The sequence below is a fragment of the Lepidochelys kempii genome, chromosome 7, assembly GCF_965140265.1.
Source record: "Lepidochelys kempii isolate rLepKem1 chromosome 7, rLepKem1.hap2, whole genome shotgun sequence".
NCBI lineage: Eukaryota > Metazoa > Chordata > Testudines > Cheloniidae > Lepidochelys > Lepidochelys kempii.
In genome coordinates, this window is record NC_133262.1 from 62,659,028 (window position 1) to 62,673,652 (window position 14,625).

Genomic DNA, 14,625 nt, shown 5'->3' on the forward strand with positions numbered 1-14,625 from the left:
GTTATCCCCATTTTACTACTTCACAAGGGTGTTGGAGGCTCAGGCAGTGGAATGTTTTTGAAGGACTTTGAGATCCTTGGATAAAAAGCTGGTAATGGTAGTATGAATATATATTTAAAGAGCTTTTTATAGAAGTATTTCTAAGTACCTGCTCCTCTTTATTATGCACCTGAAACCTAAATCCTAATCGTGACATCATAATCATCCTTTCAATCAACTGTGATGTCAGAAAGACAGTTTGACTTTAGATGAGAAACATGAGCAGAAACCGCGTGTGTGTGTAGGTAAGTAAGTAAATAAGGAGATGGGGTTGTCAGTTCTAGAGAATATTCTACTTTTTATCAACACAACTGGTGCAGTTAGGGAACTGCAGTTTAAAGAACTCATAATACCATGCCAATGTGCCTTATCAATCAATGATCAACCTTCAAAATAATTGTTCTTGAGAAGATAGCAGTCCCTGTGGCCCATTTGGTCCTTGGCCTGTCTTCTGAGGCAGAAAAACGGTGCCAGTTAGCATTGGCTCTGGAGGTGGTTTATATATGCATACCCCTGTCTCAATAGGAACTGAAATTAAAAGCAGAATCTTCAGGAGCCATTTAATAACATTATGGAAATATAGAAAATGCCAGAATAGTAGATTTATGCTTCTAATTGGAATGTTTTTAGAAGTCTTTCATGAGGTTGTAAATACAGTTTAGCAGTCTGCAGAGGGACAAAGATTATGGGACCATGGCGGGGGATCCACAGTTAAGGTCATGGCAATTTCCATTTTAAACCGTTTTGACCCCAACCTCCAACTTGCTGTAAAAGCTCTTTTCAGCCTTAAATTACTCACGTGTTGTCTCTATCCACAAAATATAGATGTATAATGTCTGTGTATATAATATATATAAAATACTTAACTCTTTTCTAATAGAGGTGAAGTTTTGAGATAAGGGAGTTTGTGGAACAATAGTGAGCTTAACTTTTCAAAAAGATTTGTAACTTTTCTTTAGAAATGTGTATTTTAAAAAAGCACAGATTTAAAAATCTAAATAGAATTCAGTGGAATTACACCAAGGTATGATGCTACTCACTGAGGTAGGAGTTTGCAGGACTGGATATTTAGAACTTCTGGAAGATCTCTCATATGTTTGACATTTGACCTTTAAACACCAACGCACTGCCCCAGTCTAAGTAACATGGAGGGTGTCTGAAGAACACGCAAATTTCATAAGATCATTAGCAACGGATGAAAAGAAATACAAGCTCTTTTGACCCTTTGAGCCAAATTTGTCCTAGTGTAAATTCATTAAAATCTAGTGGAGTTACTCCAACTGTTAATTTGGCTCACTAGGAAAAGCTCATTAATTTTTTATGACAAATACCTGTGGTTCATGAAAGCTGTAAGTACAGGTTGAATAGGGTAGACAAGCTCCATGATGGTGGTACTTAAGGCTTGTCTAAACGCAACTTGTACTGGTTTAACTAACATCATAACATCATACTTTGAAATTGTGAGTATTGAAAGCAGAACCCTTTTTGACACTAGTACTATGTTTGTAACATTAATTAAAAAGTACCTCTTTGCAAATAGTAATAGTTCTTTTTATTAAAATTTAAAATAACATAAACTGCTGAACATTGTAGATAAATTACTTCAGTGGTTATATAAAATATTTTATTATTTTATAGCTCAGTCTTGGCTTTGGTATGTACTGTAGGAGAGACAGCTTGCTGCCCTTAGGGGGCAGCTCTAGGTCATGAAGTGTGCAGCCAGAGGGCGCTTGCATTCCCATGGACGTGTGTCAGAACTATTGATGGCAATGAAATTACTATCGCTGTAGCATTCTAGTATTTTTGTGACGTTCAAGAGGTTGATTGACTACAGTAGTCTCGTATATACACAAATGGTAGTTTGATATCTCGTAATATGTTAAAATGCAAATGAATTACACATCCTGTCATGATACTCTCACATTAACAAATAGTAGAAAATGCCTCGAGTCCTAATTTTTTTTTTAACATATTTCAGGAGAGTGTGTTGGAAGTCCTCTTCTCCCGTTTTAGCATGTGAAATCTTTTCAAACTTACTTTTGCTGCAGTTATCAGTAGCACACAAGTTCTCAAACCAAGGGGAGAGGTGGGAGGGGAAGCAATTTTTAACCTTGAAAATTTTACTAGTGGTGATCACTCTGCCTGATCTGGTAAGCTGGCATCTCTTGGAGAGAAAATACAACTTAGAAATATTAAGTAACTATATTTAAAAACAAAATGAAATCATCATATATATCACAATATTTTCACTGGCTCTTAAAGTAAATAGGTGGGGGGGAAATGGCCCTTGATGAATTCGGTGTATTGAAGGAACAATGGCACTTGGTTTGGACAGGTGGCATGCAGCCTCTCGTCTGACTAGAAATGTTTTTTAACATAACTAGTAACTGCATTCTTTAAAAAAAAAATTAGCTTTTAAAATAATGTTAAGTTGGTAGCAAAATTATTAGTTGTGATGATCTTCTACAATCAGAAACATGTTCAGGTTCCAGATTTATTCAGTCAACATCTTTTCTGTCAAATCAGTTCAGTTTACAAAACACAACAAGATTTCTTTAACTATACTAGTATTGTGAGTTGTGAGTTCAAGATGAAAGTCACGCTGTGTCTTTTCTGCTTCCTGCAGTTATTGCCAGCTACAAAGATTGTGGGATCTGAGCTTACGGGTTAATTCTTGTTCATATAAGAGGCAGAGTGGAATTACTTTGTTCTCTTTACCTGTAACCTTTGAGGTGATGACACTGGTACTTAATTACTTGGGTTGGGCAGTTAAACTAATGGATATGACTTGAAAACACAGGTATAGGTACGAGGTATGTACAGTACCTAATGAGCTATTTTTAGTTTGTGTTGGATCATATCCTGATTCATTAAAAATAAATTATTTCTTGTACATATCCTAGTTGAGACAACTGTGAGCCAATATATTCCTACAGCCAGTTCGTATGCCATTTCGTTTAAAATCTTCGGCACATAATTTTGGATAATTGAGTTAGTGTATTGGGAAGGTTTCAGAGTAACAGCCGTGTTAGTCTGTATTTGCAAAAAGAATAGGATGCATCTGATGAAGTGAGCTGTAGCTCACGAAAGTTTATGCTCAAATAAATTGGTTAGTCTCTAAGGTGCCACAAGTACTCCTATTGTATTGGGAAGGAGTCTTAAAGTGTTCTGAATTTTCAGTGATAGGTAGCACAGCAGACATTATTTCTGTCTTATAATGCACTGGTGCGATGAGATAGTTATCATTAATATAAATAGCTAAAGGCGAACATCAGCGCTGTAGGGTTCTAGAAAACGTAGCATGAAGTGATAGGATCTGTAAGCTTTCTATTATTAGGTTTGTTATGGGGACATCAGTCTTTCTAGCCTTGAACTACCAACAACCTTTGTCCTTTATGTTACCTTTAGTTAAAAACAAAGAAGAGCATGAATGCTGGCCGATAGCCATGTCTCTCTCTCTCAGCAAAAAAATTCATCTGGGAAAGATAAATGGGATTGTAGATCTGGATTTGTTTCATTATATGAATGATATGTGACATTTTGTGAATTATTTATTGCAGTAAGCATGGCAGAAATGACTAAAGCGTTATTAAATCAAATGAAGGAAAGAATACCATGACTGCAAAGACAGGATTTTCACTGACCTCTGTCGAGGGAATATTATTGCTTTTTAAATCAGATTGTTCTTTTAATTGTTATTTAAAGGGCAAAAAGTGTTCCCAAGATGCTGCATTTGAGCAGTTGCAGGTAATAACTGGATCCACCAATGCATAGCACTGATTGCCTGACATTTTTGTAAGGTGATGGCAGGGTCAGTAACCAATTTGTAGTTGTTGTTTTTGCAAATTCTTTAGAGGTTTCTGTACTGGAGGAATGTTCCTAACACTCCTAGAAAGTACATTTGCATAGACAAAAATTGCAATGTGCTTGAAGTGGGAGGGAGGGGCTTACTGAATTCAAAAGGCCACTACTGAGCAAGAACAATCAACCCAGCTCTTTTTTTCCTCTCACTTCTTGCATTGTTTTTTAAACTTTGAAATGAAGAATGCTCCCACCAATAAGATTAATGATGCTATTGAAGGTCACCGCACAACAATTTAAAATAAATTATTGAAATTCATTTTCACTGTTTTAGAAACATGATTGAATTAGAAATGACACAATACGATCATTTTCCTAATTAGTTCTTTCAAAGTGGCGATTTGATTTTTCAGCAGTGCAAATAATTTGTAACAATTTGTGGCATTAATAAAACTGATTAGTATGTGGTGTCTGCAGTTATATTTGACACAACATAAGATGATGTTTCAGTCTCTTTTAATGCATTTATGGAAGATTAAGACCAATAAGTTTATTATTCCTGATAGAATCAAAAATATTTTTCTAAGGGTGGATTGTGTGTGTGTGTGTGTGTGTGTATATGTGAATATCAAAATCCTTTTAATTGTATTTTAAAGGGACATACCAGCAAATAACAAATCTGTAGTTCTGAGAAATACATTTTTATTTAATGCAGCATGTTAACAGCTATGAAAACTACTACCTCTATGCATTCAGGAGTCTACACGTAAACAGATGTACGGGGCCTTGGTATTGCTCGGAGTAGTAAAGAACCATTGGGAGAAGTAAATGTAGACTTGTATGTTCTTAAAAGGAATTTCTATAGTAACGTCATATAATGCCAGTGGTTGGTTAAGTGTTCTCTTGCTTCTTTTTCAATTTGGAAATGCAAAAATGTTGATTTAGAGCTTGTGTAACTTTTAAAATATCATTTGTTCAGTTTGCTATGTAAACTAATACTATAGTTCTACTGCATTCCAGATCTTTCATGTGAATTTTTTAACTGTTTCATAGTTATCTTCTAGTAATCATGACTCTTAAAAATTCTGTTAGGACCTAATTGTGCAAACATTTAGTACTTCCTACAGTGAGTACTTCCATTTGAAGAAAGGGCTGTGCCTGCAGGATCAGGCCCATAAATACCCTAAGTAAGCAAGCCTTTTTTAGGTGATGTGATTGTTTGTTTTTAACACATTGAAATCTATTACACAAATTATTTTGAAGTATTTTAATATGTTAGCTTGTCATACAGCAAATGAAGAAGAGCAAAAACAGTGAGACTCCCTTCAGTGAATTCCTGATCAGAAAAATGTGCTTTGTTGAAAGACTCAGACTTCCTAAATTAAAGTTTGTGTTTGTCTAATTTATTGCCATAGAATATGTTGATTTAATAGGGACATAGAAATTGCGAGACTGGATCAGATCAGTGTGGTCCATTTAGTTCAGTATCCTTTCTCCAACAGAGTCCAGTACCAGCTGCTTCAGAGAAAGGTGCAAGAAACCCCTCTAGTGGACAGTTATGGGGTAACGTGTCCTCAGAGAGAGTTTCCTCCTACCTAATATTTAGAGTTACCTTATGCCCTGAGGCTTGAGGGTCTCTGTCTCTTCCAAAGTTCTCATTTATTTTTGTAGTAGTTATTATTATAGCTTGTGATATTCTTGTTTTCCCTGCAAATGCCCAATCTTTATTTGAATTTTGCTGAGCTCTTAGCCTTAATTGTATATACTGGCAATGAGTTCCCACAATCTAGTTGTCTGATATGGAATAGTAATTTCCTTTTACTAATTTTGAATTTGCCATCTTCAGTTTCATTTAATATCCCCTTACTTATTAAGTTGGAGTAAGCGTAGATGAGAGATGTTGTGGTAGTTGGGCCTACCAATGCTGAGATGGTTCAGTGACTCTGCTAAAATCATGCTTGGTAAAAACAGAACATGTAGAATTGGAAATTAATGAACCAAAATTGGTGTGTTGGATATTCGGCCTAACTGGTGGACAAATAATGATGGAATGGGCTATTCCACCCACCGCTCCCTTTTTGGGTCTTTAAGGAGACTGGGGGCAAATACAAAAAGAACAGATCGAGGCTAGTAGAGCAAGCTTCACCATGATGGCTGCCACCCCCACCCTCTTCTGAGACCCCGGACCTTGTTCATCCTAATCCTGAGGGATGTCCTGACTAGATAGGGCCTCAGAGAGGGATCCAGATGACATCGCAACCCCTACCTGCTCCAGCTGAATCCCAAACACCACCTGAGATGAAATGGGGTTGGACTTTAGCAACAGTTCCCGCCCATCTCAACTAACTTCTTCTCTTTTCCCATCTCAGATACCATCGAAGAGACTGTCAAACAAGGGGTTTTTCCTTCTAAAATCTCTCTCCAGCTAATGGGAAAGGGAACAAGGGATGTTGCTAAAATGAAAGCCTCATTCAATGCTTTACATTTGAAATGCTTTAACTGTTTTTCCTTCTCCGTATGCTTAATAAAAGGTTAAAAACATTTTCAGTGCTGTATTTGCCATGGTACTAAGCAGGGTGAGATCTGTGTATACCAAATCCCAGACCTTGTTTAACACTGTTTAATGTTAGAAGGTGACTGGGTTATGTTAACATGTTTGGCCCATTTATTCCAGCTAAATTGATACAACTGAGCACAGAATGAGTAGTTGATCCTGGCTTTCCAACTGATGTGAAGCAACCCTGAGCAAGTTATTTCACCATTTATGCCACTGTTTTCCCCATCTGTAAAAGAAGATGATAAACTACCTTAACTGGATGTTGTTTGGGGCTAACTGAACATTTATAAAACAGTTTGATACTACTATGATGAATGATACTATTGTGGCACAAAGTATATATTTGTGTTAAATGTAAGGTGAGGGAGATGACTACAGCATAATATCTATTAGGAAAAATTAACTTCATATACCAGAGTAAGTGTCTGATAAACCATGAAACTAACATTTAGAAAATAAAATGAAGGCAAATTGTCTTCTGATTTTGTGAAAAGAGGATTGGAATATCACTTTTTGTGTAAGAGAAGTAACAACAATTTGTATTTATTTTTGCCCTAGCCACGAGCTGATCCCATTCCAATATGTAGTTTTTGTTTGGGGACTAGAGAATCAAATCGTGAAAAAAAACCAGAAGAACTGCTCTCCTGTGCAGACTGTGGCAGCAGCGGTAAGTTGGTTCTACTTGCAAATTGTACAAGAGCCATCTGTAAATCTATCTTTTTGGTCATTGTTCAGCATGTAAATTTCCTGTTTCAGTCAAAATAGTCTTAGGCCAAGTTTTCAAACCATGATAGCTAAAAATTAGATTCTTAAATTCAATTATTCATTTGGGCTTGAATTTCAAAGGAGCTAAATGACTTTGGCTCCCCCTGAAGTCAGTGGGGGCAGCAAGTTTTGAAAATTGGGGCAAAAGCTTTGATTTTAGAAACCTAACTCTGGCATCCATGTTTCAAAAATTTTTCCATCATCTCCAAGGCTATCAGTCTGATACCTTTTACAAGCACTGAGTTACAGTATTTAAAAGAAGCTGGTGTAGAGGATAAAGAAATTGGATATTATCTGTACTGCTGCCGATTTTACATAAAATCCGATTAAGTTTTACAAAAATTATATGGATGAAAATACAAATAGTAATTTTAGTAAATGACTTGAAATATTAGCTAAGTGCCAGTATACTAGTTTCCCCATGTTTATCCTGGGGGGGGGGGGGGGGAGGAAACAATTTGTGGACCGATAATGCTTGAAGATTAAAACATTTTTTTAACATTAATTATATAAATATTGTACAGTCATGCATCCCTGCAGACCGGAGGGAGACTTTCAAAAGCACAAGGACAGTTAGGCATCCAATTTGCATGGAAAGTTGATGTCCCTTGTACCTTTGAAAATCTTCCCCAGATGTTATATGGTTTTAAGAAAAGTTGCTTAAGATGCTCATTCTCTCTCTCCCTCCCCCCAGTGTATAGTAACCCACCTTTCTCTTCTGACCAGCTCCCTGACAGCTTCGTCCTGGTCACCACACTCTCCCGTGCTGCTGGCTCCATGGCAGTTACTCTTCTTTCAAAGTTTGCGGCAAATTTATATTTGCATTCAACCTCTTAGCATAGAATCTTCCTTAAAATACTGAATTTTCATAATCTTTGCTTTGTATGTGTGAAATCCAGAGTATGAGTTTAGAAATACTTTGGCCCGAGTTAACTTAATCTTGTACGATATTGTGATAGTGATAACTTAGTGTTGATAGCAAGTACTTTTTGAGCAGACCCATAAAGGACTTTTAGATAGCTGCTCATTTTCCCAAAGGGCTTTTCCCATAGGACTTTTCCCACAGTCTGTTCTGTCACCTCTTGGTTAACATGTGTATGAGGTCATTAATTGAATTAATGAGGTTGGCTGGTCATTGGAGACACAAGTATGCAGATGATACTTAGCTCTTACTCTTCCTTTTTGTCTGGATCGTTCCTTGCTCTGCCGCAGACTTCCTACATGACCTTGGGCAAGTCACTTATGCCTGGTTTACGCTAGAAAATTAGGTTGGTTTAATTAAATTGGTCAGAAGTCTGAATAACCACACCCTGAGCGCTGTAGTTAAGACAACCTAAGTTCCCATGTGGACAGCACTAGGTTGATGGAAGAATTCTTCCATCAACCTAGCTACCACCTCTTGGGGAGATGGATTACCTACACTGATAAGAGAATCCTGTCCGTTAACGCAGATAATATCTACACTGAAGCACTTCAGTGTAGGCAAGCCCTTAATCTCTCTTTGACTTGGTTCCCCATCTGTAAAATGGGGATAATAGCACTTTCCTATCTTATAGGGTGTTGTGAGGATAAATACATTAAAGATTGTGAGGCACTCAAATTACCACAGTAATGTGAGCCACAGATGGGCTCATATAAGTACCTGGATAAAACAGGACAGCATAGACTAGAATGTGGACTTCTATAACTAAAAAAAGAGAAACTTTCATTTATGCAGGATAAAGTTTTGCCATTATCCATTTCTGAATTGATTTGTGTCCCTTTGCGATAGACTTCCATAAGCATGTATCCTAATTTATTTTTACACCATAAAGTAAAGCAAATTGCTGGATTTTCAATAGAAAGTTAGAAAGTTGATGTTTCCTTTAACTGTTTTATTTGTGACTTACCAAATTCTCTGTGCTTTCTGTCAATCCCAAATCTAATATTCTTTAGAAAAGAACTGGATTGGTACTTAGTTTGTTACAGTGGCTTTTTTGCAAACATGGTTTGCATTAGTCAGGATGTAATAAATATCGGCTATTCTTCCAATATAAAACAATCTCTGGCAGTTCTAAGGAGCATTAGAATTGGAAGCCTTGACTTTCATGGATCAGCTTCCATTTGAATTAACACTGATCCATTCTCTCTGCCTCATTAAGACTAAATTATCTTTAATTAGTTTCTAAGATGTATTAGATATACACATTGAAATGCTGAGACTGCCAATCAGATCGCAAGATGGCTAAAGTTTAGTTACTGATGATTTTTTAAAATAAAAACCAATCTCAGAGCACCATATAAACAGAAAAATTTGACTGTGTTGAGGTTTGTTGTAATTTGGACTTGTGATTTGCACATTGCAGCGCACCTACAAGCAGGTTCCTCTGTACCGGGGTAAAAGAAACTGTAGGAATAATCTGCATTGTTGCTGGACAGAGCAAGTCTATCTGTGGAACTGGGATTCAGGGGTTAAACTGCAATGCCCATAATCCGTGCATGTTTTTCTATGCTCTCCTGCATTCTTTGTTTCAGTCACATGTGCCATTTCATACAGGGGTTCTCTGACTCCAGCAAGAACAGAGGGAAACTTTGGGAGGGAGAAGACCCCTAAAAGAAAGGGGAACTGGCCCTGGGGTTTGTTGGGAACCAGGCTTCATCTCCATTTCCCAATCGTGTAGGACCTGGGTGCACTCCCTCTGAAGTGACTGTAATCCTCCATCATGAGGAGGGTTCTTTCACCACTGATACAAAGAGGCCATTCAGAGTTGAAATCTGGGGGAGCTCTGTCCTGCTCACTGCTGGCCTTCTCCAACAGTGTACATATAGAACTAGCTAGGGCGGGGTGGGCAAACTATGGCCTGGGGGCCGCATCTGGCCCTTCAGATGTTTTAATCTGGCCCTCGAGTTCCCACTGGGGAGCAGGGTCCGGGGCTTGCCCCACTTCGCATGGCTCCCGGAAGCAGCAAAATGTCCCCCCCTCCGGCTCCTACGTGTAGGGGGAGCCAAGGGGCTTCGCACTCTGCCTTCACCCCAAGCACCTGCAGACAGGGCAGCGTGCAGAGCCACCTGGCTGCGCCTCCATGTAGGAGCCGGAGGGAGGACATGCTGCTCTTCTGGGAGCTGCTTGAGTAAGTGCTGCCCAGAGCCTGCACCCCGAAGCCCTCTCACGCCCCAACCCTCTGCCCCAGCCCTGATCCCTCTCCTACTCTCTGAACCCCTTGGTCCCAGCCCAGAGCACCCTTCTGCACCCCCAACTCCTCATCCCCAGCCCCACCCCAGGGCTCGCACCCCAGCTGGAGCCCCCTCCTGCGCCCTGAACTCCTCATTTCTGGCCCCACCCCAGAGCCTGCACCCCCAGCTGGAGCCCGCACCCCAACCCCCAATTTCGTGAGCATTCATGGTCCGCCATACAATTTCCATTCTCAGATGTGGCCCTTGGGCCAAAAAGTTTGCCCACTAGGGCATCTAGTCACCCTGCTCCTGGCCTTGCTGATGCTGCTGTGCACTGTAACGATGATATTGTTCAGCTTTGGCAGTTTCCTAATAGCCCTTTGATCCTCATTCTGGCTTCCTCTCACCTGTGTAGAGGAAGCATGATATTGCTTTCGCTCCCCACTGCACAGTTGAGAGGTGCCAAAGAGCTTTGGAGAGTTGAGCTAGTGTCATGCAGACTCATTTTTAATCAGTCAGTGTAGGACATGTTTGGAAAGAGGACAGAAGGAGATAGTTATGTTGGAGGTAAGAAAAAAGGGGAAGAGAAGATGGATGGAGATTTAGGCAGCAGGGGAGAGTGGGATCTAGCTAATGTGTACAAATCTAGGTTAAACTGAAAAGGCAAAGGGCAAGGAGTCAGAGGCATGGGAGCTTGGGGAGGAGGACAGAAGAACAAACCAAGAACAGCAGCGGACAGGGCAGAGAGAGAGAGGAGAAAGGGAATTGGGATTTGCAGGGCGTGGGACAGATAACTTCAGTTCAGAGAATGGGGATTGGAGCCAAAAGTAAGGGGATAGGGAGGGCTGCCTCCCACTCTCTGTTCATTTACTGACCCATGTCCCATTTTTTTATTCCAAAATACTGGGAGAGGGTGGTTGGTTTGGAAGGAGGAATGAACAACTAAGATACCTTCAGCTATTAAAAATATTTTTACTTGCATCCTGACTGTGACACGTGTCCTGATCCTTTCTGCTTAAAAAATAAGGGCACTCTTGTGAATAATTCTCTTCCACGTAGAAGACCATTGGAAGCAAGTGATATTTCTGAATTGCATAGCATAACAGGAATGGTGGAAATAGAAGACCACAAAATCTTGGAAACCCAGGATATTAGCATTTCTGGATTAGCAGGATAATAATTGCTTGTCTGTTGCATAATGCTTATTTTCATAGTTCTTTAAAAACGATAACTGATTTGTCACAAAATCACTCAATGATAAACATAAGTCTGTCAAATTTACAGATGAGGAAACTGAGGCAGATAGGTTGAGACAGTTGCCATAGATGATAGAGGCAGAGGCAGAGCCTAAATTAGAATTTGAAAATCTGCTCTCAACTAAAATAAAAACTTCTGCCTAATGAATCTTCTACTCCAGCACCTGATAGTCTAAAACTGGGTTTCTCCCACTGCATTGCTACTTTGGAGCAAAGCTGCTTGAAGGATTATGGAGGGGTGAGGTCTTCCCTGAGGTAGTCATGTCCCTGCCTGTTGACAGGTTTTAGAGATAGGACAAAGATAGGAAATTCTTTTATGCTTTATCCCATCTAGCTTTTTTGTGATGGTTTAGCTCAGGGGTCTCAAACTCAGTTTACCTTAGCGCCAGTACCAGTCCTCCAGTCGTCCCAGCAGGCCAATAATGTCACTCATGCCACCCAGAACCCACCCCCAAAAACTCCGCCCCCCACACCTGCCTAAGGTTCTGGGAGGGAATTTGGGCTCGGGAGGTGGTCTGGGGTAGGGGATTGGGGTGCAGGCTCTGGGATGGAGTTTGAGTGCTGGGTTCAGGCTCTGGACTGGGGCAGGGGCTGGGGGACGTGGTGGGGTTTCAGTCGCTGGGAGTGTGGGGGAGGGTGCAGGCTCTGGGAGAGAGTTTGGGGCCAGGAGGGGGTATGTAGGAAGGGGATGCAGGCTCTGGAAGCAGGTCAGGAGGTGCAACGCTTACCTGGGGCTCCAAGGCGGGGCAGGCCGGGGGGCCTCTGTGTGCTGCTGCCCCCAGGCACCGCCCCCACAGCTTCCCATTGGCTGCAGGGGAGCTCGGGGCAGGGGCAGCACGCAGAGGCACAGCGCCGCCCCGGGGCCCCAGGGAGGGGCCGGCAGACACGTGAAGCGAACAGGCAGGTGCCACTCAGCTCCTCTGTGCTACCAGGGTCCTGGGCCATTTTAAATCACCCGGGGGGAGGGGAGTGCCCGGGGGCGGCAGGTGGGGCCAAGGGAGAGACCCAGCCCCAAAACTGCTGGAGCCCTGCAGGCCACATTGGGGAGGTTTGCGGGCTGCAGATGGTCTGTGGGCCGCGAGTTTGAGACTCCTGGTTTAGTTCATCCTCCAGTAAATAGATTTACAGCAGTTTAACTTGGAGGAGGAGAGAGTTTGGATCACATGGCTAGGCTCTCCTCTGAGAGTGCACTGATAGATATGTACGAGAGCATTCCTTGTGGCTATGACAATGCACCTGTCTAAAAATAGTGATGAGTTAGTATGGCTCCAAAGCTTCTTACCATCCTGACAATTTGTAGTCTGATGGCCTTGATCATCAATGTGGGTACAGAATTGGCAAATTCTTCTTCCTTTAAAGATTTGCCCTTTCCTATCAATATAACGTCTGCCTTGTCAGAATTAAGGGTGATTACTAGTGATGTCATTGGCAATAATTGTTCAACTGATCCTGAAGAAACATACCATTGCATTTGCTAAGGTTCCTGATAATTTGCATTCTTTGAAGGAGGAATTGACTATCTTAACCATGAGAACTGTGTCTCCTCACCAAATTTCACTCTCATGAAAGAGGGGGGTCCATTTCATAGGAGGTCAGGGGTCAGATACACCTTATTTCTGGTTGAAGCCAAAGATTTTTTTTAAAAAGTTTTTTACTTATAAATATCTTGTTACATTTTTTATTTTACTGTTGCCATAAAATGTGTGTGTTGTAGGACAGTGTAAGTAGTAATATAACTAAAATGAAAGGAATATATTTGTATAGTTAATTGAATATATTTTATTAGATTTTCCTTTGTGCATACTTTAAAAATACTGTAATCTAGTTCTAAAATTTAGAAATATATTGATGCTATTATATTAAACTCTTTAATAAGTTATGGTTCACTGTGGCTACTATGAAAAGGATTAATTCAAGTGTATGAAAATAATCTTTTTCAGAGTGAGTGATAGTTTAATATGCTGTGGAGACAGCCTGGACAAGACATCATTCAGTTTCAGGTGCTTATAGACTTATTGACACATTATGATTACTGTAAATGCGCACTTTCCAGCTCTCCCCACACTAAAGCATTCTGAGCAGCTATTTCATATCCTCTTCAGAAGAGGAAAAATAAGTTGAATAATATAAAGTTCTGAGAATGGTTGACATTGGCAGCGTTCCAGTGATGGAAAATGCAGTGGTGTCATAGCTGTTGTAGGACACAGGAGTTGGAGCTCTATTAAACCTCAACACATTTTAAATACTCTATTTTGCAGGGCATCCATCATGTTTGAAATTTTGTCCTGAGTTAACAACAAACGTAAAGGCCTTAAGATGGCAGTGTATCGAATGCAAGACATGCAGTGCATGTAGAATCCAAGGCAAAAATGCAGTAAGTTAATATTTTAATAGCACAGTGTCTTTTGAGTTCGTGTTTGCATATTCACTCATATTCTGTGGGCTAGTCCCTTCAACTTTACAATTTCAGGCTACTTTAAAAAGAGTAAAAATATAAGCCTCTATATAATGTAATAAGCTCTATAATCACTGTTTTCAGTTTCTTTTTTTCTTTTACTGTCAGGTTTAAAAATACAAAAAGTATTGATGCAGAATCTCTAGTAACTTTGTATTAAGCCTTTTTTTCAATTTCAGGATAACATGCTCTTCTGCGATTCTTGTGATAGAGGGTTCCACATGGAATGCTGTGACCCACCACTTTCCCGAATGCCTAAAGGTGATATTCTTGTATTAATTAGACCGGAAGTTCAAGTGCCAAGTTAGACTTTCAGCATTTATAGATTGCTTAGCGGTGTGGTCCTGAACATGAAAAGCAAAGCCTCTTGAGCTTGACTGCTCCTAAGATTCCTTCCTGCAAAGTGAAAGACATTGCTATTGATTAATTTTATAATATGAGTTGAGTCACTGAACTAATTATTCGGAGTGAAGCTGTTGGGGAAGGCCATAGCTGACAGCATATGGGATATACACACTAGGACATATCAGGGCACATGGAGAGAGCCTCCTTTGTGTCTTCCAGAGGATATCATTGTAAAAAGCCATTTGACAGTCATG

At 40.1% G+C, this 14,625-nt stretch overlaps 1 protein-coding gene across 10 annotated transcripts in view; it reads left to right on the forward strand.

Annotated features, from left to right (window-relative positions):
* Nucleotides 1-14,625, forward strand: part of KAT6B (lysine acetyltransferase 6B) — a 188,332-nt gene that overhangs the window by 106,832 nt on the left and 66,875 nt on the right. For 9 of the 10 annotated variants that reach the window (XM_073353167.1, XM_073353164.1, XM_073353168.1 and 6 more), the window contains 3 exons: nt 6,956-7,064; nt 13,830-13,945; nt 14,206-14,287. In XM_073353167.1, the coding sequence (XP_073209268.1) occupies nt 6,956-7,064; nt 13,830-13,945; nt 14,206-14,287 (307 nt within the window). Of the gene's footprint in view, nt 1-6,955; nt 7,065-13,510; nt 13,572-13,829; nt 13,946-14,205; nt 14,288-14,625 lie in introns of those variants that run through there. The other variant, XM_073353172.1, reaches the window with a different exon arrangement.